This window comes from Bubalus kerabau, chromosome 1 (assembly GCF_029407905.1).
Source record: "Bubalus kerabau isolate K-KA32 ecotype Philippines breed swamp buffalo chromosome 1, PCC_UOA_SB_1v2, whole genome shotgun sequence".
NCBI lineage: Eukaryota > Metazoa > Chordata > Mammalia > Artiodactyla > Bovidae > Bubalus > Bubalus kerabau.
In genome coordinates this window covers 111586945-111614189 of record NC_073624.1, presented here as the reverse complement: position 1 = coordinate 111614189, position 27245 = coordinate 111586945, and the positions used below count along the sequence as shown (strand labels likewise).

General features: G+C 38.7%; 1 protein-coding gene across 3 annotated transcripts in view; it reads left to right on the top strand.

The window, feature by feature from the left end:
• Positions 1-27245, top strand: part of ACSS3 (acyl-CoA synthetase short chain family member 3) — a 187949-nt gene that overhangs the window by 24005 nt on the left and 136699 nt on the right. For all 3 annotated transcript variants that reach the window (XM_055586864.1, XM_055586871.1, XM_055586868.1), the window contains exon 2: positions 11724-11868. In XM_055586864.1, coding sequence (XP_055442839.1) covers positions 11724-11868 — 145 coding nt within the window. The remainder of the gene's footprint in view (positions 1-11723; positions 11869-27245) is intronic.

The window sequence follows — 27245 nt, the reverse complement described above, 5'->3', positions numbered from 1 at the left end:
TAGGCTTCATTGCAACCACTTAACTCCGCTGTTGTCAAACAAAAGCAGCTACGGAAAATATATAAACAACTAAGTGTGCCTGTGTTTCAATAAAGCTTTATTTATACAAAGAAGTGGTGGGCCAGATCTGGCATGTGGCCAGAATTTGCTGGCCCTTCTCGAGCCCTGGTTTCACTTCCTAAAACATTTTCTTTTCATTCTTCTGTATTTCTCAGATCTCTCCTTTCTTTCCATCTTTATCACCACAGTATTTGATTACTGCAAAAAATCGCATCAGTCCCCTCTCCTGTGTCCTGCTGCAGTTCATTGTACCCACTGGCACAGAACTGTTCTTTCATAATTCATCGAAGTCAGATCATCACTTGTCAATGTATGTAGTGATGGTAATCACCTCATAGGGTTATTGAAAGGGGTCAATGAAATGTGTATAAAATTGTGCTCATGGTGGATTTAGATTTCGCTCACATTAACTCATCCACATAGAATAGTGTTTGTGACCCAGGGTGTGACATCCTGACATCTGGTTCCAGCTTGTCGGATTCCACTATGGACCAGACATAGGCCACATAAACTCTGTGTACCTCAGTTTCCTCATCTGTAAAGTGAGGATATTAGTATACACATAAAATTTGGGGGATAATTAAATAAATTAATTTGTATTAAATGCTCATAGTATTATGTTGATATAGAGTAAGGGCTATGTAGTGGGTTTTCATTTTATTTTTCTAGTTTCATAAGTGATTGAAGAAAGACTTAGATATGTTAATATGTCTGCATTCATGCAACTTGTAAACGACATGTCTGAGATTTGAACTCTGGCCTTTTGACCTTAAAGCCCAGGCTTACTACATTCATTTCAACATCCACCACTCCTTACACATGTCTGTGGTTGGAATTAATCTCTTTTTGCTGTGCTTTCATCATACTTAGTTTGTACTTCTGCCAGGAAATTTGCCACATTTTGCTTCTTATTATAGTTATTGCAAATTAGTCTGCCTTTCAGAGTAGAGAACATGTACCCAGTTATATTTTTTCCCCTTCCTTCACAGTCTCAGCTAATCAACAACAGATTATTTATTGTTAAAATTTTTGAATAGAAAAATGTTTTAAAAGTATTATTGACAGTTAATAGTGGAGACTGTAATGAGCTATAGTCTTCTTGTAAAATAATGTATTATTATAAAGATTATATGTTTATTATTATTTTAGTTTATAGATTTAGTATTTTAGTATACAGATAACTAAATGTATTCACCATCATCAAATTGTTTTCAGTATGTTGCTTCTGGTTTATTTAATTTTTGAAAAAGAGTTTGGAGTTTCTTTTTTTTCCCCTGAAACTATGATGAAATGAAGACCCACATAGGAGATCTTCAAAGAAGGAAATTATAAGTTGATCCAAGGAAGAAAGCTCATATCAGAAGGTAAATTATAAGTTAAACTTTCCAGTTATTTAGTAATGAAAATTTACAGAGTAGAGAAATCAGTAGCTGAGTATATAGAGAGGGTTACAACGTTATCACCACTAAATATGGTTTCAATAGTTATTTCGTGGAAACTGAAATATTGCAGTTTGTGAAAGAGTTTCATAGGCCACCCTGTTAACAGCATTGCTTTATTAAATTTTATTCTTGGCATGGGAGGCAGTGGTAGAATTGAGAGGAACATTTTAGACTTTACTGATTTAACTTTTCATTACTGGATAATCAGATTCACAGAATAAATTTCTATCAATTTCCCCTTCTGAAACAAGGATTATTATTTTTTTGAGTGTCAGAGTTTCTTTTTCCTTGTGTAATGTTTGAAGATTGACTTAATAAATACATCCTTAAAAAGGAAAAGTTAGCCTTCAACAAAGGGAAGGGTGGTGGTGATGAGAACTGATGGGAACAGAAGAATCATATTTGCCGCTAGCTCTTTCTGGCTTCAAGAGATCAAGACCATGAAACTTGTTAGGCTCCCTGCTTCTGAAAAAAATTTGACATCCATCTACATTCACCAACTTAGCCCACTGTGTGGGCCGAGTACACACTCCAGTCTAACTCATAATGAAAAAGCTGAAGTCAAATACACCATTGGCTAGAATCAGCTATTAGGAAAGACAGGGAAGACTCAGGGTAAGCTGAAGTGAAGAAACAGAAGAAGAATACAACTCAAGGCAGATTTTTTCCGAAGAGCGAAGTCTAAGATTTTATGCCAGATATAAGCTAGCAGAGGTTGATGAGAAAGAGGCAAAGAAAAGTAGTAAATTATCTTCAGGAAATCTAGAAGGAATTTCAAGATGTTTCTTCTTTCCAGAGCCCCCCTTAGTCCTGCCTTTGTGAGCTCAGGCACTGATAATAGCTCATCTCTGACTTCTTTTCAAGGAATCTAACATTACCGTTACAGAATTACACTAGCTGAGATTCCTCCCATTTTGTTTGTCCTAGAATTCATTCCACTGGCTCTTAAATTATAAAATAGGACAATTTTTAAAGCTAGTTTGCATTTGTGAAAGAGTCTAGATCTTAAGACTTGTATCAGGATAGATTAAGTCATCCTGCAGGAATAAACAGCCCTCAAATCTCTGTGTTCTAAAATAGCCCAGGTGTATCTCACTCATATTACAGGTTTATTTTGGGTTACCCAGGAGATTTGCTCCATGTCATCCATCCTAACTCAGGGATATAGGCTGATAGTGCAGTTCCATTTGGAGTATCCTCGTGGCAGGGAGGAGGAGAAGTTGTCAGCTTGCATTTGCTCTTGAAGACTCCATATATTACCTCTCTTGCCATTGCATGGGCCACAGCAAGCCATGCAGTTATACTTCATTTCAAGTGGATATGAAAGTGCAGTCCTACAAGTGCTTGGAATGAGGACAGCCAAAATCTTAGTGGACAGCAGGAATAATGACCACAAATTTATGACAGATCTCTCTATGTGATTTGAAGGTTCTATCTAGCTATTTATTATTGACTCTTCAGCTGCTTGAGGTTAATTCTGGTGAAAAAAAATAAAAAGAACAAAGGTTTTATGGCCCAAATGTTGGTTTCTTAAAACTGAGTTTAGATGTTATCATATATGTAAGAAATGCTTCTTTTTTACCAGAAGAATATTAAAAAAAGATGTTTTTGTTATAAAAATTTTTTACTAATGGTAGCTATGCCGATTACAGAGTTGACGATTCAGTCAGATCAGGAGAAAAGCCATCTAGACAAAGCATTTAAAGTTATTTAAATATATTTATTTTGGGGGGCTCCAAAATCACTGCAGATGGTGACTGCAGCCATGAAATTAAAAGACGCTTACTGCTTAGAAGAAAAGTTATGACCAACCTAGATAGCATATTCAAAAGCAGAGACATTACTTTGCCAACAAAGGTCTGTCTAGTCAAGGCTATGGTTTTTCCTGTGGTCATGTATGGATGTGAGAGTTGGACTGTGAAGAAGGCTGAGCGCCGAAGAATTGATGCTTTTGAAGTGTGGTGTTGGAGAAGACTCTTGAGAGTCCCTTGGACTGCAAGGAGATCCAACCAGTCCATTCTGAAGGAGATCAGCCCTGGGATTTCTTTGGAAGGAATGATGCTAAAGCTGAAACTCCAGTCCTTTGGCCACCTCATGCGAAGAGTTGACTCATTGGAAAAGACCCTGATGCTGGGAGGGATTGGGGGCAGGAGGAGAAGGGGACGACAGAGGATGAGATGGCTGGATGGCATCACTGACTCGATGGACGTGAGTCTGTGTGAACTCCGGGAGTTGGTGATGGACAGGGAGGCCTGGCGTGCTGCGATTCATGGGGTCGCAAAGAGTCGGACAAGACTGAGCGACTGAACTGACTGAAATATATTTAAATCATCTATTCAATATATAATACATGCTCATGAAAATTAAATAACACAGGAAGTATTTATCATATAAAAATATAGACTATCCCTTCTCCATTTTGTCCCTCAACTTTCTCTTACGCAGAGTTTACCACTGTTAATATTTTCCTGTCCATTTTTCTAGACTCCTTGTGCTTTTATGCAACACAGAGATGAACATGTAAACAACTTGCTATGGCTATGTTAAAAGTACATTTTGTATGTGTGTGTGTGTGTATGCGTATTCCTAAATTGCTGAACTAATTTACTTGCTCACCTACTTTATGTGAGAATGCCAGTTTCTCTTTACTATCACCAACAGTGTGTATACTACATTTTTTATACCAGTTGGCTCAGACGATAAAGCATCTGCTCACAATGCTGGAGACCTGGGTTAGATCCCTGGGTCAGGAAGATCCCCAGGAGAAGGAAATGGCACCCCACTCCAGTACTCTTGCCTGGAAAATTCCATGGATGGAGGAGCCTGGTGGGCTATAGTCCATGGGGTCGCGCAAAGAGTTGGACGCGACTGAGAGACTTCACTTTTACTTTCAGTGTAGAAAAATGACTTCTCATTATTGTTTTAATGTTCATTTTTCTGATGTTTGTAGGACTGAGTACCATTTTTATGCTTTTTAGCTATTATATTTTTCCTCTGTGGATAGTGTGCTGAAATTCTTTGTCTATATAGATTTAAATTTTTTTTTTTCTTATTGACTCATAGGAGCACTTTGAATATTACTGAAGTTGCAAATGGACCTTTCCCCTTGTTAGTTAGGGCTTCCTAGGTAACTCAAATGGTAAAGAATCTGCTTGCAGTGCAAGAGACCTGGGTTTGATCCCTGGATTGGGAAGATCCCCTGGAGAAGGGAATGGTTACCCACTCCAGTATTCTTGCCTGGAGAATTCCATGGAGACAAGAGCCTGGCGGGTTACAGTCCATCAGGTCCCAAAGAGTTGGACACGACTGAGCAACTAACACATACTTACTTGTTAGTTATGTTGAGAATATGCCCTCCCCCCCTCCCCACACTTCGACTTTATCTTGTCTTCTATTTTATGCACACATAAACACATAATACACACACACACACACGCACATGCACACGCACACACGCACATACACCCAAATGTGCTCATCTGAGTGTGAGGTATAGCAGGTAGCTGAGTGGAGAACATTTCAAAATCCAAGTAAGTATCCATATTCACTCATCAGTGGATACAGGTTTTGATTGCTACAGTCCTTCTTTCTATAATTTTTCAGGGAGAAGAGGGAATTTCCAGGTGGCAGTGGTATACAGAGTTTCTGGGCCTCTTGGAAGTTATGTAGAGTGTTGTTCCTATTTTACAGGTCTTAAATCTTCAGGACAGTTATGCATGCAGAGATTATACTTGTTTCAGAAAGACTCTAGAAAGGTAAACTTTTGCATGATGCATATGTGTGAATGTGTTTGATTATTATTAATTTTCCATCTAAACACCAATGACCCATTCTTTATTCCTACCTCCCTCTGATCTGGGAGTTATTTCAGAGCTTTATTAAAAGAGAGGTTTTTGTGTTAAGTGTTTGTATTTCCTGCTTAGTATTTATAGGTTCCTTATGAATGTATTCTGTGGTAGAGCTGTATACATTTTTCTGCTCCTCCTTTTTTATGTTTTTGTTTTAACTTAGCAGTATATAAAATGTCACAAATTCTATGGGTCTGCCATGTTTCTCATGATTTCTGGATTTAGCAGTCATTGATCCTATCTGTTTTATAAATTAAAAATTTTTCCACTTTTCTGATCTAGTGGTAGCACCATTTCTAGGGGTTCCATATTGAATTCAATTTTATTTCAGTTTTATATTTTCTCTCTTTTTCAGGTAGATATGGCAATTTCAGATTGCTTCCAATTTTCTACAGAAGGAATTCAGGGCAGGGGTTGGGTAGGATAAAGAATATGAAGTTTTTTCCTTTTTGCAGCAGAATTAAATCTGACTGAGTTTAAAAAGAGAGCTATTCAAAGACTGTATTGGCAGAACATTCCAGAGGTTATGTCTAGGGGCTGTATATCCCTGATACAGATGCTGATGTCCATATATATATATGTTCATACACACAAATATATGTGTGTTTCTGTGTTTCTGTGTGATACATGAAATACTAATACATTTGGAAATATTGGAGCATCACAAATGAATGAAAACAGGATTAGTCAAAAAAAACAATGCTTGGCAATTTGTTGATGAATAAACAAATTTAACTGTACTGCCATATCAAAAAAAAAATATATATATATATACACATATACAAACACATGTATCATAGTGCGTGCCAAGTCATTTAAGTCGTGTCTGACTCTTTGTGACTCCATGGACTGGAGCCTGCCAGTCTCCTCTGTCCATGGGATTCTCCAGGCAAGACTACTGGAGTTGGTTGCCTTGCCCTCCTCCAGGGAATCTTCCTGACCCAGGGATCGATCCCAAGTCTATTATGTCTCCTGCATTGATAGGCAGGTTCTTTACCACTAGCACCACCTGGGAGGCTTATATATCATAATATAAACATTAAAATATAATATATAACAGATTTTACACACAGATTATATATGTATATAAATATAATAATACATTTAAGACATCACTATAAAAAATTAAATCAGAAGAGAGTAATATGAATTATCTTATAGGGGAAATTGTGATGGAAAATTGTGAATTTATTTGATGACATATGAATTTAAAATATTTTTCTGTTCAGATCAGATCAGTCGCTCAGTCGTGTCCGACTCTTTGCGACCCTGTGAATCACAGCACGCCAGGCCTCCCTGTCCATCACCAACTCCCGGAGTTCACTCAGACTTACGTCCATTGAGTCAGTGATGCCATCCATCGAGTCAGTGATGCCATCCAGCCATCTCATCCTCTGTCATCCCCTTCTCCTCCTGCCCCCAATCCCTCCCAGCATCAGAGTCTTTTCCAATGAGTCAACTCTTCGCATGAGGTGGCCAAAGTATTGGAGTATCAGCTTTAGCATCATTCCTTCCAAAGAAATCCCAGGGCTGATCTCCTTCAGAATGGACTGGTTGGATCTCCTTGCAGTCTAAGGGACTCTCAAGAGTCTTCTCCAACACCACAGTTCAAAAGCATCAATTCTTCGGCACTCAGCTTTCTTCACAATCCAGCTCTCACATCCATACATGACCACAGGAAAAACCATAGCCTTGACTAGGTGAACCTTTGTTGGCAAAGTAATGTCTCTACTTTTGAATATGCTATCTAGGTTGGTCATAACTTTCCTTCCAAGGAGCAAGCGTCTTTTAATTTCATGGCTGCAGTCACCATCTGCAGTGATTTTGGAGCCCAGAAAAATGAAGTCTGACACTGTTTCCACTGTTTCCCCATCTATTTCCCATGAAGTGATGGGACCGGATGCCATGATCTTCATTTTCTGAATGTTGAGCTTTAGCCAACTTTTTCACTCTCCACTTTCACTTTCATCAAGAGGCTTTTGAGTTCCTCTTCACTTTCTGCCATAAGGGTGGTGTCATCTGCATATATGAGGTGATTGATATTTCTCCCGGCAATCTTGATTCCAGCTTGTGTTTCTTCCAGCCCAGCGTTTCTCATGATGTACTCTGCATCTAAGTTAAATTAACAGGGTGACAATATACAGCCTTGATGTACTCTTTCCTATTTGGAACCAGTCTGTTGTTCCATGTCCAGTTCTAACTGTTGCTTCCTGACCTGCATACAAATTTCTCAAGAGGCAGGTCAGGTGGTCTGGTATTCCCATCTCTTTCAGAAGGAAATACCATAAATTAAAATTTGTGAATAAATTGAGAAAATAATTTATAAATGTTAGACTTAAATTCAATATCCTATATAAAGAGCATTTAAAAATTGGCAAGGCATTGTGTTTAATACTAGTAGTCACATGAAGCAAAACTAAAACAGTTTTTTACTTCTAAAATTGAAGAAAATTGAGAACAATCTGTGTTTAGAGTAGTGTGATAAAATGAACTTTCAGGTAATGCTGATGGTAATATAAATTGATTCAACATGTCCAGAAAGCAATTTGGTCATTTGGTGTGTGAAAGTGTGTGTGTGTGTGTGTGTGTGTGTGTGTGTGTGATTGTAGGAATCTTGTTGGCATACGTAATAAAAAGCAATGTGACCAATATTTCTGTAAAAGAAACATCATCCTGGGATCATTTAAAATAATGACAGTATTGTGAAAAGCAATTTGCCACATTGCAAGAGAACTTTGTGCTTAAATAGTGCTGCAGAAGTTATTTTTGAACAGCAATTGAATGGAATATAATGCCTTGATTAAGCATGTTTTGAGAATTTTTCAGGTCATTGGAAAAAACATATAATGTGTTCTTAAACAGAGGCAAAATATTTACATGTAAAAAAAATAAAATACTCCAAAGTATATTTTCTGGGACTTCTACAGTGAGCGTTAGTGATTTTAATAATCTGGGCTGACAAACCATTTAAAATCTTCTCATAAATTTTTAGAAGGGGTAGTGAAGAGACAGCACATAGAAGGCATCCAGTTGATCTTTACTGAAATGATTTGATTTGAAATGAAATAAAATCTTGTAATAGTAGAGTAATCAGATCTTTGAGCTGTGAGGCCTTTTGCAGGTCACTTGGTCCGGTTACCCGCAATAATCCAGCCCTTAAGTTTAGCCACTTTATAGCAGTATATTCATTACCTGTAACCACCTCTGGAGCTACGCCAACATGTCACTCCATTCAACAGTTCTTGCTTATTATTGCTTGCAGGCCTTTCTTTCTGTTTGAATTTCTTTCCTGTCTGTCCCAAAGGGTGCCTTAAAATTATTTAAATTTCTCTAAGGGCATCCTTAAAAAAGAAAATGCTAGTGTGCAAATAATTTACATTTTAAGCCACCCAAAATTTGAAAATAATTGGGAAAAAAAAACACAAAACAAAGTTCTTTGAGTATAGGTGAATTTTGGGTGCCTTCTATATCTTGGCTATTGTAAATAATGATGAAGTGAACATAAGGGTGTATATATCTTTTTGAATTAATGCTTTTGTTTTCTTCTGGTAAAAACCCAGAAATGGAATTGCTAGATTTTATGGTAGTTCTGTTTTTAATTTTTTGAGGTGCATCCATACTGTTTTTCATAGTGACGGAACAAATTTACATTCTGAGTAACAGTGCACAAGGGGCCCTAGGGTTGTTTTTTGATTAGATGACTTTATACACATGAAATATTGGTCTAGAGTAAGCTATTAATAAATATTACTTAGAGACTTTCATGACAAGGTGGACAAAATGTACTTTTTCCTATTCATTCCGTTAAATATAGCTAAAAACATAGGACATTATGTATAAAACACACATAAGAAGACTCTGAAAGGAAAAGAGAAGAAACCAGATCAGCTCAGATTTGGGACCGGAGAAATGACATGACACTTGAATTCCCCAAGTTTTCTTTTTTGCTTGTATGTCCTAGACTGAGTGCTGGAGAAGGTGACAATTCAGAAATGCCAATGGATGTAGAAGAAAAGTACCAGCAAATTTTCTTTTGGATCCCTCCCCCTACACCCAAAATAGAAAAGGGTGGGGAAGGGCAGCCTGCCAAGATGGGACATCTTTGTACAGTCACCGGCCTAATTCAGTCAAACAATATGGCAAACTGGGATCCCCATCCCATCCTCACCAGTGAAAAGATGGTGAGGAATCTAGACTTCTACTTTTCCAGGCTGTGTCAAGGGTGCCCTAAACATTGCCAGCTCCCCTCATGGTATCAGAGAAGGTTTTATCAGGAATTGGAACTTTCATTACAGCTGAGATAAAGAGGTAAGGAGGCTCTTGGCCCTGGCAGTGTTAGTGGAGTCCATGTGGGCAGTCTTAGTGAGGTGCCACTCCCCCTGGATGGCAGGATGATGTAATGGAAGCCCAGTGGGAGCCTGGATGCCATTCCCCCTGGGAGCCAGGATGATGTAATGGAAGCCTAGTGGGAGCCTGAACTTTGACCCTAGCTCAGTGGTAAGGAGGTCCCTCTTTCTCTTGTGAGTGTAAGCAGAGGCCTAATGAGGAGCTGGAACTTAAGCCTGAGTAAACATTTTTTACTTTTTTCTTGATGTGTTAGTTAATTATGGCCATAATTATGCTTCATATCTCCACAAAAATCTGAGTCAGAAGATGCTTTTTCATCAGTGAATCTGTAGGTTGTCATGGGATCGGCATGACTGGAAATGTTGCTCTCAGATATCTATTTGGCTGAGTTGCGCTCCTTGCTTCTTTCTGGGCTCTGCTTCCACCTGCAAATATTCATTCCGGGCTCTAGGCTGAAGAGGAGCCAGCAGGAATGCCTGGAGGCTCTTCTCCAGGAGAGGGTCTAGGTGCTGGAAAGCGAGCCTAATTATATGTGCTGTGTCAAGTGCTTTCAAGTAAATGCATGCCTCTTGTCTGCTGATAGCCAAAGCAAGTCACATGGATGGCCCCAAAGTCAGGGGAAGTATTCTCCACTGATGAAAATGGAGGCAAGAGGAAGAGACAAAGTATTTTTAATAGAAGAGGCGAGGAGAAGAGACCGTGTTTTTGAACAAACGTGGAATCTGTTGCACTTGGCAATGCAGAATCATTGTGTTAATCACTCATTGTGCTGTACTGTAAGGTCATCATTTTCACCATCACTCATGTGTGCAGCGTCATTTGATGCTGATGAAATGATCCCTCCTCCTCCTGCCTTCTGTATCTGTTATTTCTTATAGCTGCCACTGTATCTATAGGTGTATTACCTGCTTCCTTTCACACAGGGCTATTTGAATGAGTACCTAATGGTGACACTCAGTTTTATAAGGGGGCTTTTTCTTGTTGCTTCAATATTTTCCTATTATTTTGTATTTTTATAATATTTGCTAGTCTGATGTTGGAACAAATGAACCATTACTGTACTTGTATTTTTTATCTAACATTCTCTTCCTAAAAAAGTGGAAAATCCAATTCTCAGGGAAATGAGTTATATTTTCTTAAAAATTATCTCTATCTACATTATATCTGTATTTTCCAAGGGATGCACTCAGCAATTAAGAGATAAGGTAGTGAATTGAGAAGTTTAAAAAATTTATTAACCATATGTGCATGTTGATTGCTTATTCAAATTATGAAGCGTCTCAAAATTCTGAAAAGAACTTACCTATACTTTGTGAAATTGGGGGTATTACATTTAATTGAAACAAATATATATCTTTCAAGGAATATGAATATTTCAAAGAAGAATTGATTTCTTTGCAGTAAGTCTGTCTTTTTATAGCAGAGACCCAGACTTCAGTCATGCATCTACTATTTGCCCTCTCAGCTTAGTGCATCTGTGCGACAGTTGGTTACAATTCATTTCATGTAAAGTAGATTATTTTGGTGCTGTATACTCTAGTTTCATCCTAAACAATAAAATCCACAAAATTGTCACCTTGAAGTGAAGTGAGTGAAGTGAAAGTCACTCAGTCGTGTCCAACTCTTTGTGACCCCATGGACTGTATAGTACATGGGATTCTCTAGGCCAGGACACTGGAGTGGGTAGCTGTTCCTTCTCCAGGGCATCTTCCCAACCTAGGGACTGAACCCAGGTCTCCCACGTTGCAGGCGGATTCTTAACCGTCTGAGCCACAAGGGAAGCCCCCCTTGAAGTGCGAGGTATGTTTTCTTCTAGTGCACATGAGAATAAGCACATATTTATTAAAATCAGAATGTCACTTCTGTAGCATCTTAAACAGTTTACAGCCATCAATACTTGGTATAACACGCCTGGGAAAACACTGTTTAAAGGGCAGCTCGCCAAACTAGAACTACAGAAACCTAGTTAAGCAACGTTTATGTTTCGAAAAGAGTCATTCACTTTTACTTTCCAATTATTTTTCAGGTTTGTGGAAGGGATGCTTAACATTTGTTACAATGCCATCGATCGTCATATTGAAAATGGTAAAGGAGATAAGATTGCTATCATTTATGACAGTCCTGTTACAAACACTAAAGCCACTATTACCTATAAAGAAGTCCTGAAACAGGTAATATTATTAACTTTCTATACATGTTCTTTGGAAATCATACAGAAATTAATTTAAATAGCATACATTCTCATTGCATAGCCTTAATTCTCTTAATTCATTGACATGTTATTGTACTTTTAGTGCACACTGTAAATAGATGTGTGTTTACTCACTTAAATTGTTTTTATTCTTTATATTTTACAGTACTAAAAGATACTCATTTTATTATTTTTAAACATTTTTATTGCATTATAGTTGCTTTACAATGTTGTGTTAGCTTCTACTGCATACAAAATGAATCAGCCATATATATACAAATATCCCCTCCCTTTTGGATTTCCCTCCCATTTAGCTCACCAGGCTACACTGTATGTTCCCATCAGTTGTTTATTTTATGTATAGTATCAATCATGTAGCATTTCCCAGGTCGCTCAGTGGTAAATGCCTTAGACATGGGTTCGATCCCTAGGTGAGGAGAAGGAAATGGCAACCCATTCCAGTATTCTTGCCTGGGAAATCCCATGGACAGAGGAGCCTGGCTGGCTGCAGTCCATGGAGTTGCAAAAGAGTTGGTTGGACGTGACTTAGCAACTCAACGACAGCAAACATCAAAAAGCTATATGTATCAGTTCCAAACTCCCTGTTCTTCTCACCCCACCCCTTTCCCTCTTGATATCCATATGTTTGTTCTCTACGTGTATGTCTCTGTTTCTGCTTTGCAAATGAGATCATCTATACCATTTTTCTAGATTCTACATATATGCATTAACATATGATATTTTTTTCTCTTTCTGACTTCCCTCACTGTGTATGACACTGTCTAGATCCATGGAATTGGACAGAAATCCCAGAGATAAACCCACGCACATGTGGTCACTTAATCTATGACAAAGAGGGCAAGAATATACAATGGAAAAAAGACAGCCTCTTCAAAAAGTGGTGCTGGGAAAACTGGAAAACTATATGTAAAAGAATGAAAATAGAACACTCCCTAACATCATACACAGAAATAAACTGGAAATGGGATCTTATTTTAAAGGAAGAGGTCAACGAATCTCTACTAGTGTGCTTTTACTGTCTCTGGCCTTCATTTTCCGCCCATGCTGGCGTCACCTGGCCACTCTCTCCAACTCTTGTGCCGTTGGAGCAGTCCCCTCGCCTTCTGACTCACACATGCCACCTAAGATGACACTAAGATTTTCTTCCTAAGAAACGACTTATTACTCTACCCCCACTTACAAACCTCTTCTTTAAAAACTACTGTTATTTAGAGAGCAGAATCTGGATTCCTGTGATGTATAAGACACTTTGGAATCTGATCACAGCATCCCTCCAAGCTTCATTCCCCAATGCTCTTGGCCATGAATACAACTCTTTTTCACCCTAGATGTCCTTACACTCCCTCAGGCACTCCTGGCCCTTTAAAGGTCTTTGTACATTCTCATTCATTTCCCTTATTTGCTCTTTTTTAGTCCCCCCCCCCCCATCTGGGTAGTTTTCAGGTGAATCATGATATTGGCAGATAAGTTATGAGATTCTTTTCTTCCAATATTAGGGTAGAAATGAGATGTCCTAAGTAATTGTAAAAGTATTTGGGTTGCTTCCATGTCCTGGCTATTATAAACAGTGCTGCGATGAACATTGGGGTACACGTGTCTCTTTCAATTCTGGTTTCCTCAGTGTGTATGCCCAGCAGTGGGATTGCTGGATCATAAGGCAGTTCTATTTCCAGTTTTTTAAGGAATCTCCACACTGTTCTCCATAGTGGCTGTACTAGTTTGCATTCCCACAGGAGAGGGAGAGGGTGGGAAGATTTGGGAGAATGTCATTGAAACATGTATAATATCATATATGAAACGAGTCGCCAGTCCAGCTTCGATGCACGATACTGGATGCTTGGGGCTGGTGCACTGGGACGACCCAGAGGGAAGGTATGGGGAGGGAGGACGGAGGAGGGTTCAGGATGGGAAACACATGTATACCTGTGGCGGATTCATTTTGATATATGGCAAAACCAATACAATATTGTAAAGTTAAAAAATAAAATAAAGTATTTGGGTATTGTGGACTGAAGGAGACTTATTCTTGCTCTGGGGGAGGGCATTTATTTGTTTGTGATTTGAAGGGAGGTAGATTGGAGGGCAAGGTTTCCCAGCCTTGACACTGTTGACGTTTTAGGCCAGGTAGTTCTGTTGTGGGGAGCTGTCATGGACACGGTAGGGTTCCTGGTGGCATTTCTGCTCTCATTCATTACTTGCACCCCTTTCCCAGTCGTGATGACCAAAAATGTCTGCAGGTATTGCTGAAATCTCCCATGTAAATGCCTTTACTTTTATATGGAGGGTTTTTGAATCACATTCTTTTATTTTGCTTTTTTTTTAAAAACTCATGTAGAATTTCCATGCAAGTTTTAGAGTATTTGGTCAACTCCCCCTGGCTCTCTGAAATAATATCCTTTGGCACCATCATTTTTCTGTTTAGCCTTCTAAGGGATTTCAAACAAAGCAACTGAGAGAAAACTATTACTGCCCCAATCCCGAGTTGCTGCAAGCAATAAAGGGAGGAAACAAGGAGGCTTTGCAGCCTGGCTACAGCAACAAATTCTACCTTCAGCTGACTGGAACATAAGAGGAATTTATGAAAAGTGGAGACCCCAAGGGAGAAGGGGTAGCAGTGAAGAGTTAAGGAGAAGCCACAAATTGCCTAAGAAGTAGAGCTGCTGACTTGACTTCTAGACTGCCAGAGAAAGCACACTGGTTGGCTAACTAGGTTACACGCCTCAGTCCCGGGCAGCTGGGAGGAACTGTCTTGTCTTTTCATTTCATAGTAGGAATAGGGCCTTGCCTCTTTCTGGGACTCATACTAGGGAAATTCCAGTCTAACAAGAGAGTTCAAATACTGGGCAGCTGACTACAGAAAAAAAGAAAAGAATGCTGCAAATACAGTGTTGGATACTTTTCGTGAGTCAGTACATGGGAACTGTGTATTTTCAGACTGAAGTATCTAGAGACAGAGCTTACAGTGGTCTGAGGAGGAAAGACAGTCTGTTATCAAACAATTTTGGTTTTCATCTGAGGCTGTGTTTTATTTTAAAAGATAACATAAATCTGATAACCTGTTATATTCTGTGTTTTATTTTGTTTGTGTTTTCAGCTTTTAGATAAGGTTTATAGCCTGTGTTCAAAACCTTAATCCTATGATTTGGGTATATGGTCATAGTCTCATTAATAATTAAGACAGGTTGACATTGAGATGGGCTTCTTAGGTGGCTCAGTGGTAAAGAATCCACCTGTAATGCATGAGACATGGGTTCAATCCCTGGGTCAGGAAGATCCCCTGGGGACGGTAGTGTCAACCCACTCCAGTCTTCTTGCCTGGAGAATCTCATGTACAGAGGAGCCTGGTGGGCTCCGAAAAGAGTCAGACACGACTTAGTGACTAAACAGTAACAACAACAATTTTAAGATCCTGGTTAATCTTAATAGCTAACCTGATGAGGAAACTTACTTATGTATTTAACATATATGATCTATATCAGTATGTTGAATTTGATACATGACCGAAAGAGAAGACACTTTGGAAACATACACTAGGAAGTGTTAAATATGTTGTTCTTACTCTCATTTTCTGCTGTTTTGTTTTTAATTAGTAAGTGTATCTGATAAGTACACACACACAGTTTGCTTAGAGGCCATTCTGCTAACTCATCTTGGTTTTCTCATATGGAGTCTGGACTCTTAGACCCTTTTGAGGTTTGTACTGGTTCATTGGTTTCAGATTGGCCTGACATCAAAGTACTTAAAAGGCCTGTTTCTCTCATCTGCTGACAGCTTCTGATTCCCCAGGGTTTTCTTCTCTAAAGTACTAAAGGAAGGACTGTTAGGAAAGAGGGGGGCATTGTGCTGTATTTTGATTACCTGCTCCTGGTTCCCTGTGGCTTTTACTTTATTAAGTAGAGAAGACAGGGAAAGAAAGGTTTAATGGGTAAGGCCATTGAGAACAAACAAAAAGAAGAGCCTTTGTACTTCACTTGTTTTCATCTCTGCTGCCTCATTTCTTGGGAGTTTCTGTCTAGGTAAAACTAAAGCCCATACTTCTTAATTAGTGAACCAGAACATTTTAGGGTAAAGTGTTTCAGTGACATGAAGGATCTGAAGATTTTACAGAATGATTCAGAAGTAGAGCTTTTCTCAAACTGTCATCTCTTGGGGGGAGCTGATGATGAAAACGCTTGTTTAAGATATTTGTAAGAGATGGTTTGGTTCAAGATCCCTTGTTCATTCAACACATACTTAGTTTGCATGCCACACCTTCCTTGGAATAAGGAATACAGGTAAATGAATTTATTCTCTATATTTAAAGAGCTAAAAAAAATCATGGAAACATAAGACCGGTTATGTAGGGTAGTCTAGTATTTTGTCAGAGAAGGCAATGGCACCCCATTCCAGTTCTCTTGCCTGGAGAATCCCATGGACGGAAGAGCCTGGTAGGCTGCAGTCCATGGAGTCACTAAGAGTCAGACACTTACTGAGCGACTTCACTTTCACTTTTCACTCTCATGCATTGGAGAAGGAAATGGCAACCCACTCCAGTGTTCTTGCCTGGAGAATCCCAGGGACGGGGGAGCCTGGTGGGCTGCTGTCTATGGGGTCGCACAGAGTCGAACTCGACTGAAGCGACTTAGCAGCATAGTATTTTGTGGTAAGATACCCAGCTCAGCCAGAGGCAAATAGAGTTTAGGAAAGCTTTTGCAAGAGTCAGTGTCTTATATGAGTCCTGGGACTTCCTCCCCAGTGCCCCCTTGTATTACACTGCACACCCCAGCAAGCACCCACTGCCCCCCACCTCCTGCAGTCAACTCCCCAGGCTTGCTGCACACCCACCTTCGAGCCTTTCTACTTGCCTGCCTTCTGCTTCAGATGGTGTTTCTTCCAGATATCTTATGATTCATGGTACCTGAATATTACTCTCTCAGTGAGACTTTCCTTGGCCATGGTAAATACAGAGGTTCCCATGCACCCCACTTCATGAGTCCTTTTTCTGCTTTCCTTTTTTCCTTTTAAAATTTACCTATTTATTACTGAGTACCATTCTTGCTGTAATTAATGGAGTCGCAAAGAGTTGGACACGACTGAGTGACTGAACTGAACTGAAGCAATGAATGAATGAATGGGCTTCCCAGGTGGGCACTAGTGATAATACAATATTGTAAAGTTAAATAAAATAAAATAGAATGGACTGGTTGGATCTCCTTGCAGTCCAAGGGACTCTCAAGAGTCTTCTCCAACACTGCAGTTCAAAAGCATCAATTCTTCGGCGCTCAGCTTTCTTCACAGTCCAACTCTCACATCTATACATGACCACTGGAAAAACCATAGCCTTGACTAGATGAACCTTTGTTGGCAAAGTAATGTCTCTGCTTTTGTATATGCTATCTAGATTGGTCATAACGTTCCTTCCAAGAAGTAAGCGTCTTTTAATTTCATGGCTGCAGTCACCATCTGCAGAGATTTTGGAGCCCCCAAAAATAAAGTCTGAGACTGTTTCCACTGTTTCCCCATCTATTTCCCATGAAGTGATAGGACCAGATGCCATGATCTTAGTTTTCTGAATGTTGAGCTTTAAGCCAACTTTTTCACTCTCCTCTTTCACTTTCATCAAGAGGCTTTTTAGTTCCTCTTCACTTTCTGCCGTAAGGGTGGTGTTATCTGCATATCTGAGGTTATTGATACTTCTCCCGGCAATCTTGATTCTAGCTTGTGCTTCCTCTAGCCCAGCGTTTCTCCTTCTCTTACTTTTTTTCAAATTACTAGTTATAGCAAAGCTCAGTGAAATAAAAGTGTGTGTGAGTTTATGTTGCATGTGTATGTGTACATTATATGTAGTTATTATTTTTAGAAATTCCTACTATAAGTTTATCTTCTCTGCATCTAATTACATTTTAAATTTACTTCTACATGTGTTAAGTTTGTGTTTTTTTTGGTATTCAGGCAGTTGTAAATTTTTATGTGTGTATTCACTAAACAAAAATATGACCCCCTAAAGGGCATTTGAGAAATTTTCTTAAATATATGTATGCAGGGAAAATGAAGCCCAGTGTGTACTACATTTTCCTGATTTAATTCAAACTGAAAGTGTCTATTATCTTTACCAAAAGTAGCTTTTGAAATATAATTACGGCAGGAGCTGTAGTTATAAAGGCTGATAATTTAGAGGAGAAAATTACTCTGAAATCAAGGGCTATGTCCCATGAGAAGGCCTCCTTCCAACCTCTGCCCCCTTTAGGAAGCTCTCTTCAAAATGTGAATTTCATCTTCTCAGAAATATGTCAGGGTAAGATCATCTCATATTTCTTTGCTTGCCACATCATCAGTATTTCCATAAGCAAACCCCTAAATCACAAAAACCGGAACACGCAGAAGTCCAGCCCTGCCAGAGGTTGCCTTATTGAGGAGAAGATATACAGCAGTGGGTATACTTAGTTTTCTTTTCTTAAACTTCCTAAATAAACAATAAATACTTCAGTTGTGTTACAGTTTGCACCACTAAAAATTATATCTCTGTAAGACAGCTTATGTTTTCCATGGTTGGTAAATTGTGAATGAGGCTATTATGAGATTGAATTTAAAGCGGTTCATGTATTTTTCTAGCATGCAGGTTTTTAAACTTCTATTGAAATGTGATATACATTTAAAATAGTGTACAGGTCATAAGTATAAACTTGTTAGATTTTCACAAACAGAACACACTCATGTCACCAGATCAGGAAACAGAGTATTCCCAGCTCCCAGAAGCACTTATTATGCTTCTTTTTAGTCATTTCTCTCTCAACATGCATGTGATTGTTATCCAGACGTCTAAACACCATCTATGATGAGGTTGCCTTGCTTTCTCGAACTTTGTGGAAATGGAATAAATCAATATACTTTTTTTTTTTCAACTTTTTGTTTATGAGACTCTTTCATTTCATTGTAAGAGGCTGTAGTTGGGTCACTTGATTAATGACTAGTTTGGGGCTGTTACAAATAATGCTGATATGAATATATTTGTGAGCAAAATTTGGTGACAATATGTGTGCATTAATTGGGGGGACAAGCTTAGGAGTAAGATGGCAGATTACGGAGCAGGCACATGCTTGGCTTGCATGCTGCTGCTGCTAAGTCATGTCAGTCGTGTCCGACTCTGTGCGACCCCATAGATGGCAGCCCACCAAGCTCCCGTCCCTGGGATTCTCCAGGCAAGAACACTGGAGTGGGTTGCCATCTCCTTCTCCAATGCATGAAAGTGGAAAGTGAAAGTGAAGTCGCTCAGTCATGTCTGACTCTTCGCAACCGCATGGACTGTAGCCTACCAGGCTCCTCCGTCCATGGGATTTCCTAGGCAAGAGTACTGGAGTGGGGTGCCATTGCCTTCTCCGCTTGGCTTGCATAGATAAGGTCAAACAATTTTCGGAGTGGTTGTACCAACTTAACATTTTGAGTGTTGGTGGTAGGAGAATGCTAGTTGCCAAAACTTGATGTTGACCATGCCAAGTCTTTTTAGGTTGGGCTTTTCAAGTAGCTGGGCACTGATATTGCCTTCTGGCAATAAATGCATTTTAAATATTTATGATTTATTTGGCTGTGTCAGGTCTTAGTTGTGGTCTGCGTGAACTTCATTGCATCACGCGGGATCTTTTGTTATGCTGCCCAGACTCAGTGGTTGCAGCACGTGGGCTCAGCAGTTGTGGTGTATGGGCCTTGTTGCTCCACGGCATGTGGGATCTTAGTTCCCTGACTGAGGTTTGAACCCGCGTCCCCTGCATTGCAAGGCGGATTCTTAACACCGGACCCCTGGAGAAGTCTGGATTTAATTTCATCATCCCTAATGGCTAATGCAGTTACCCCCTTGTCCTGTGCTTTTGGGCCACTTATTGTTCTACTTTTCTGAAGAGTCTAGTCAGGTCTTTTGTGAATTTACTTTTCTTTTGGATCGTTACCATGTCAGGAAGTTTTGGTGAGAGATTTTCTCACAGTTGAAGAGAATAGCTTATCAATATCTAAAAACCTTAAGAATAAAAGATGAAGATCCTTTAGTAAAAATGATGATTAAATAGTTTTAGAAATCTAAAGATGAGGACATCGTTCCGTGTTTAAAAATAATTAGTGTGAAAGTCTATTCTTTACTAATCTTGATTAACCTTTTTTTTTTTTTTTTTTTGAAGAAAGTTTGAAAGCAAACTCCTTACAGTAGAAGCAGGAAGCATGAGCCCCAGTGTTAAGGCTATAAATGATCTACTGAAGATGATGCTGTGTTAGTACTTTCATGGATGTTAAAAGGCTCTACTTACATTGATTTTTGAGTGGTCTGGCTTCATCTAATTTTCCCAGAAACCTTGTTATTTTTGTGAGCTCATTTGTGCAGTTCAAAGTTGTATAATGTGGTTTAGCAGAAACACTTATATTTCATTTGAAATTGAAGATGTTTATATATGAACTACTGATTTAAGTTTTTATCTAAATTATGGCTGGAACTTTATTTGAGTAACTTTTCAGCTTAATGAAATTTAAGTTAGATTCTGAGAGTACTCCACAGAAAGAAAATAGGTATTAGATCAATCTAATAGATAATATAGAAGGGAAGAAATTAAATGAGAAAACAACATTTTGGTATTTCCTAGCTTCTTTTTTCCCTATTGTTAGAGCCATGCATTCAACACTAGAAATGTCTAAAGATAATTTTTACATCAACCCAGAATAGCAACAATATGGGCAACCCTTTTGAATTGTCTCAGCCAGGTTTTTAAAGAAATTATATTTCTCTAATTTTCTGAAATCAATTTTCCTGTCTGCAGTATAAACTCACTTCGTTTCCACTCCCCCTATGCCAGAAATCCTCACCATGCTTTGAAGTCCAGACCACTTTACTTGTATCTTTCTCTAAGCACTGGTTTCTTTTTGCTTTTTATTTTACTTAGCAGTGTACCTACACTATTGGTATACCTACTTATTAATTAATGTACCTCCTGACCATAGTAAAAGCTTCTTGAGAATAAGGGTTATATTTTATTTATACAATGCTTTATCATTTATATATATAATATATATAAGTATATATATTATATATATATTCCAATATATATATATCATTGGAAGGACTGATGATGAAGCTGAAACTCCAATACTTTGGCCACTTGATGCAAAGAACTGACTCACTGGAAAAGACCCTGATGCTGGGAAAGATTGAAGGCTGGAGGAGAAGGGGATGACAGGCAATGAGATGCTTGGATGGCATCACTGACTCGATGGACATGAGTTTGAGCAAGCTCCAGAAGTTGGTGATAGACAGAGAAGCTTGGAGTGCTACAGTCCATGGGGTCACAAAGAGTCGGACATGACTGAGTGACTGAACTGAATTGATTCAATGTTTAATATAGGTCTCATAGCATAAGCTCATATTACATACTGAATGAATTCATGAATAGAATATTCAGTAACTTTCATTAAAAAGTAAAGAAAAATTGAACTATTGTCTAAGAGAAATAATCATTTCCAAAAATATCACTTGTCTCTTCCACATTGTAATTTTTTTTTTTTATGTCGGGAAATTTAAATTTTTTAATAGGGCAAAAATCTTCTTTATTTTAGTGCTTTGCTTGACTAAAAGTTTCTATCTGCATCTAAAAGCTCTGCTTAAAATGTTTACCTAATTTGGTCATTTTGGAAATGTAGGAGTCTGGTCTCTAGTAGTTTTTATTCCTGCATTTGCTTAATGAATTTATTTTTATCATTCATTGGTAGGTTCTTGTTAGATGATATGTCTTGTCTACAAGGTGGTTAAACTCTGACCTTTTTGAAAGTTAGTAAGATCAGTGGATGATCTGCTTTCCATTTATTTTCTTGGACTGGAATGATGATGGAGCCAAGTTTATTTATTTGTTCAAAATATACTTTTAGAATACCTAATATGTATTTGGCACTTCTGTGGACACCATGCATTACAGTAGTGAATGATAGTCTTTGTCTACAGGAAAATTGCATTCTAATTGGGGAGATAGGTTATGAATAAAAAGATAATACAAGTGAAAAGATAACATGACATAAGGGAAGAAAAGCATAAGGCTAGAGTGACCTGGCCTCTCTTTTATATAGATTTGTCTGAGAAAACTGCTTATCACTGAAGAGATAACCCAGTGACATGGACTCAGATAAAGGCTGGAAGAAACCATGTCAACATTTGGAGGAGATAATATCAGGCAAAAGGCTTCCCAGGTGGCAGTAGTGGAAAAGAACCTGCCTGCCAGTGCGGGAGGTGCAGGAGACATGGATTTGATCCCTGAGTCAGCAAGATCCCCTGGAGGAGGGCATGGCAGCCCACTCCAGTATTCTTGCCTGGAGAATTTCATGGACAGAGGAGCCTGGTGGGCTGCGGTCCATAGCAATGGCACCCCACTCCAGTACTCTTGCCTGGAAAATCCCATGGACGGAGGAGCCTGGTGGGCTGCAGTCCATGGGGTCGCTAAGAGTCAGACACGACTGAGCGACTTCACTTCACTTTTCACTTTCATGCATTGGAGAAGGAAATGGCAACCCACTCCAGTGGTCTTGCCTGGAGAATCCCAGGGACGAAGGAGCCTGGTGGGCTGCCGTCCATGGGGTCACACAGAGTCGGACATGACTGAAGCAACTTAGCAGCAGCAGCAGCAGCAGAGTAACTTAGCACGTGCACAACAAATACCAGATTTTGATATATAAAAATTGTAACCTGTTAATGTTATAATCGACATTTTGTTTGAACAGTAAATAATTCTTCAGGGAGACAAATAATAGCTGAAAACCAAGTCCCATAGGTGGCATACGAGAGATGGAGAAGGAAGACGTCTTCCGAGGAATGCATATTCAACCAGATATTGAATGCTTATTGTATGAGGCAGTGGGCTCAGAAAAATGAATGTTTCCTACTCTCAGGGAACTCCTAGTTTGCCTGGTGAGAAGAACACAAAAGCAACTGTGTGTAATGTAACATTTATAGCACAGAGGAAGAAGGGACTAATCTTCTTAGTAGTTGAGAGAAGGCTTTGCTGTGAAAGTGAAGCATTAGTTGGATCATAAAAGAAAGAAAGAAATATGTGCCACCTGTCTTGGCTGTTGTAAATAGTGCTACAGTGAACATTGGGGTACATGTGTCTTTATGAATTTTTATTTTCTCAGGGTGTAGGCCCAGTAGTGGGATTTCTGGATCATATGGTAGTTTTATTTTTAGATTTTTAAGGAGCCTTCATCCTGTTTTCCATAGTGGCTGTATCGATTTACATTCCCAGCAACAGTGCAAGAAGGTTCTCTTTTCTCCACATCCTCTCCAACTAGAAAAATACCGTATATTAATGCATATATATGAAATCTAGAAAAATGGTTCTGATGAACCTGTTTTCAGGGCAGGAATGGAGATACAGATGGAGAGAAATCTGTGCCCTATACACAGATGGCCTCCCTACAGGTGTCCCTGGTCTGCAGCAGATTTGTGCAAGAGTTGGATCTGACATGGTTAATAATGATGCTGTGCACTGTGAAGGCAAGAATGGCTGTGTTTGCTGACCTAAGACAGGCCAACAAGATGAATTACATGGGATCCCAAATAGAAAGATGGCTGAAGAATACGAGAGAGACAGTTACTAAAGTCAAGAAGGTACTGAGTAGAAAGAGAAAAAGTGTGCTCCTCCACGTGGAAGTGCGAGGAATTGGTAACAATTATTCTTGTGTTGCGGAGAAGGCAATGGCACCTCACTCCAGTACTCTTGCCTGGAAAATCCCATGGACGGAGGAGCCTGGTAGGCTGCAGTCCATGGGGTTGCTAAGAGTCAGGCACGACTGAGTGACTTCACTTTCACTTTTCACTTTCATGCATTGGAGAAGGACATGGCAACTCACTCCAGTGTTCTTGCCTGGAGAATCCCAGGGCCGGGGGAGCCTGGTGGGCTGCTGTTGTCTACGGGGTCGCACAGAGTCGGACACGACTGACGCGACTTAGCAGCAGCATTCTGTTGACTACCACCTGCGCCTGCTGTGCTATCAGCGGCTTTAGGACAGCTGAGCGTGTCATCAGCTTTCAGCTTCTGACCTTTAATAGTAAATGTTTGAAGCTACGAAATTATTTGACTTGATAGAAGTTTCAAAGCAAGTTGAGGATAAAGCTAATTAATATAATGGAAGACATTGGCTTAAGTGATGCAAATAGAGATATGAGGACAGAATCATATTTCAAGTGTGTGAAATATTTTGTTAGGCTTTTTGAAATCAGGAAAGATCTACACATGGGAAATGATGCTATTAACTTTAGTTTAATTCATTTGACAGTTTTATACTCATATTTTTGACATTTGTACTAGTTAAGTAAAATAAATGTTAATAAATCAATGCATGTTGCATTCAGTAGAGTTATTGTGAAGACTGGAGATCATGGGGGAATTGATTGTTCATTTTTTCATGCTATACTTGATTGAAGATAATTTTGTTTTCATTATAAAGCTGAATTATGTTAACTTTATCATATATAGTTTTTATGGGAAATTTTATCTATTTATGGGTATTTATGATATATTCTTGGCATTTGTGATGATCTGCATTGCTTTATTGGCTACTCTGCGTGCATGCTTGCTCAGTTGCATCTGATTCTTTGTGACCCCCTAAATTGTAGCCCACCTGGCTCCTCTGTCCGTAGACTTTTCCAGGTAAGAATACTGGAGTGGGTTGCCATTTCCTTCTTCAGGGGATCTTCCTGACTCAGGGATTAAACCCATGCCCCTGTGTCTCCTGCATTGGCAGGCAGATTCTTTAACACTGAGCCACTGGGAAGCCCTTATTAGCTACTAGTGTGTGCATTATCTTTGTGAATTTTTCATTTTTTAAAGATATGTGTGCCTCTTTTTGGTGAGTGATATTAAAGCTATTGGGAACAGACCCAACTATTGCAATGATCTTGTGTCCTTGTACAGCTCCTGGGATATTTAGCAACTTCTCTGTGAGCCAGTTGTATATATTCATTGACTTCTAGATTGTATTGACCAATGAAATCATAAAGGTTAACAGGAACACAGGCAAATTCTGGGAAGTATGATTGGTGTACCCGGAGTAGTTGTCATGTTTATGTACTGTCTATAAAAATGCTGAGGGTGTTTGTTTAATTAAAGCTTTGATTAAATTATCAGTGTAGAATCGATCTAAATGATGAAAGGTTCCTGTTGACATCTCTTGCCATCTCTTGCTGCTTTTATATTTGTCTTTCTTTATGAGAAAAAAGATCAATGAAGCAATTTTTTTCCTCTTAAAAACGGAGACATATGAATACTTCATAAAGGAAAAGCATTCTTACATACTTTTTATATTGACACAAATTGTTTTTTTAATGTGCAATTAAAACTAGGTTTTAATGTCTATTCTTTATAGCTCAATACATACATAAAGCCATCTATGATTTATAAGCCAGGATAAAAACAAATCTACAAGGTCAACCAAGCTCAGATTGACAAATTTAATTTCATATAGTGAGTAATGTTGAGGTAGAACTGAACGTCTAACTCAAGGTGCTTACGATTTGAGTGCTGCGGCCCTGGGTCCTTTGAGTTTTGGCAACCTGTTCTCTGTGATGCCTCAATTCTTCTGTCACGTGTGTGTGTGTGTGTGTGTGTGTTGCTTAGTCGTGTCCGACTCTTTGCAACCCCACAGACTGCAGCCCACCAGGCCCCCCTGTCCATGGGACTCTCCAGGCAGGAACACTGGAGTGGGCTGCCATTTCCTTCTCCAAAAGGAACTATAGAAAGAAAGAAAGTGAAGTCGCATAGTAGTGCTTAAACTTTCATAAAGCCTTTTATTTTACAGTTTTGTTATAAAAAATCATTACATCACCTGGCTTTTACTTAATATGCATGAATTATTAAAAAATTACAAATAAATACAGTGAAATTGCATGAGTGCTCATAAATCCAGAATATGCTTTACATGATTAATTTTTTAAAAATTGTCATCAAAATCAAAACACCAGGTTTAAAAATTCTCATAGAGAATTCATGGATGACCATGAGAATGTCTCCATAGACCCCAGGTTGAGAAACACAACAGTAAACAATTTATTAGGCTGAGAAAAAGGAATATAGTTTTAATTCACTTAGTGCTACTTAAAAAAATATTTTCCATTGGTCTTTTAACATGGTGTTTATAGCAGTCACATTGTAATTTCTTTGTAAATATTAACTTCATTTTACATTTTGCTTGTTTACTACTATATACACACATATGTAAGGCAGTGATTTTTTATCATGGTCTTTATGTTCATTGAAGAATATAGCCATATCCAGATGACTTACATGAATTTATATTTAATTGAATGTTCTTTATTAATAGAGCATAGTAGATTCTGTACCTTTTAAACATATAATACATTTGGAAAAATGTGTACATTAACTACATTATACTGTAGTTTTTCTAGAATATCTTTGTAAAGCTATGAGAGTGCATAATTATGAAGAGTGACTTCTCTAATAGTTGAATTCTGTTTCATTGTAGTGCAGGTGGGTTATATTGTAAAAAATGTAATAAAACTTGCTTTAGGACTTGGAATATTTCCCTTAGAAACGCTCTAGAAAGCATACAGAAAGTAATCAACTTTGATTTGAGCTATGGTTTAAAAATTCATTTGAGAAGTCTTTAATTGGAATCTGCATGTGAATTTCTCCATGTGTCTCTGAATGGTGCTTTTCTGAGTGGTGCTTGGGTTCCAGGCTGGCTACCAAACTGTTTAACACATAATTTAGCTGGACATAATTTAGTGCATAATTTAGTGCATTAGCAGTGACAAATAATACAGTCAATATGCTTGCAATACTTGTAATTCAGGGATTAAGGGAGGAAAATAAAATGAATGAGAATTTATTGGAAATATTGGTGCTAGAGAAAAAACACGTGCAATTAGAGAAGAGTGTAGAGATAGAGACCAATGAGTTAGTTCTGAGAAGTCTTTCTGGGCAATAAAGAGTTACAGAGGTGGATGTTATTGTGAAGAAGACAAGTGGAGGTGGTCTGTAAGAAGGAGGTTTGCCTAAGGTGGGATAAACTGAGAGGGTAAACAGTGGCAGGAAAGGGGACATGATATGATGTCCTAGGGACAAAAGGAGGATGTTGTGAGGATCAGCTGGAAGTGGATCCAGGAGGGGACCCTGGAGTTTGGCTTTTTGGTAGATGGAAGGTGGGGAAAGGGTCAAGATCACATGTAAATTGAGGTTTATAACTTTTATAGTGTCTGTTTTAAACCTCTGGTAGATAATGCAACAAAACCATGTTTACACACAGTCTGCATTTTAGACACAGTATCATTTTTTTCTTGTTGTTGGACAAAGAATATGACTTTATTTAAAAAGCTGGCTG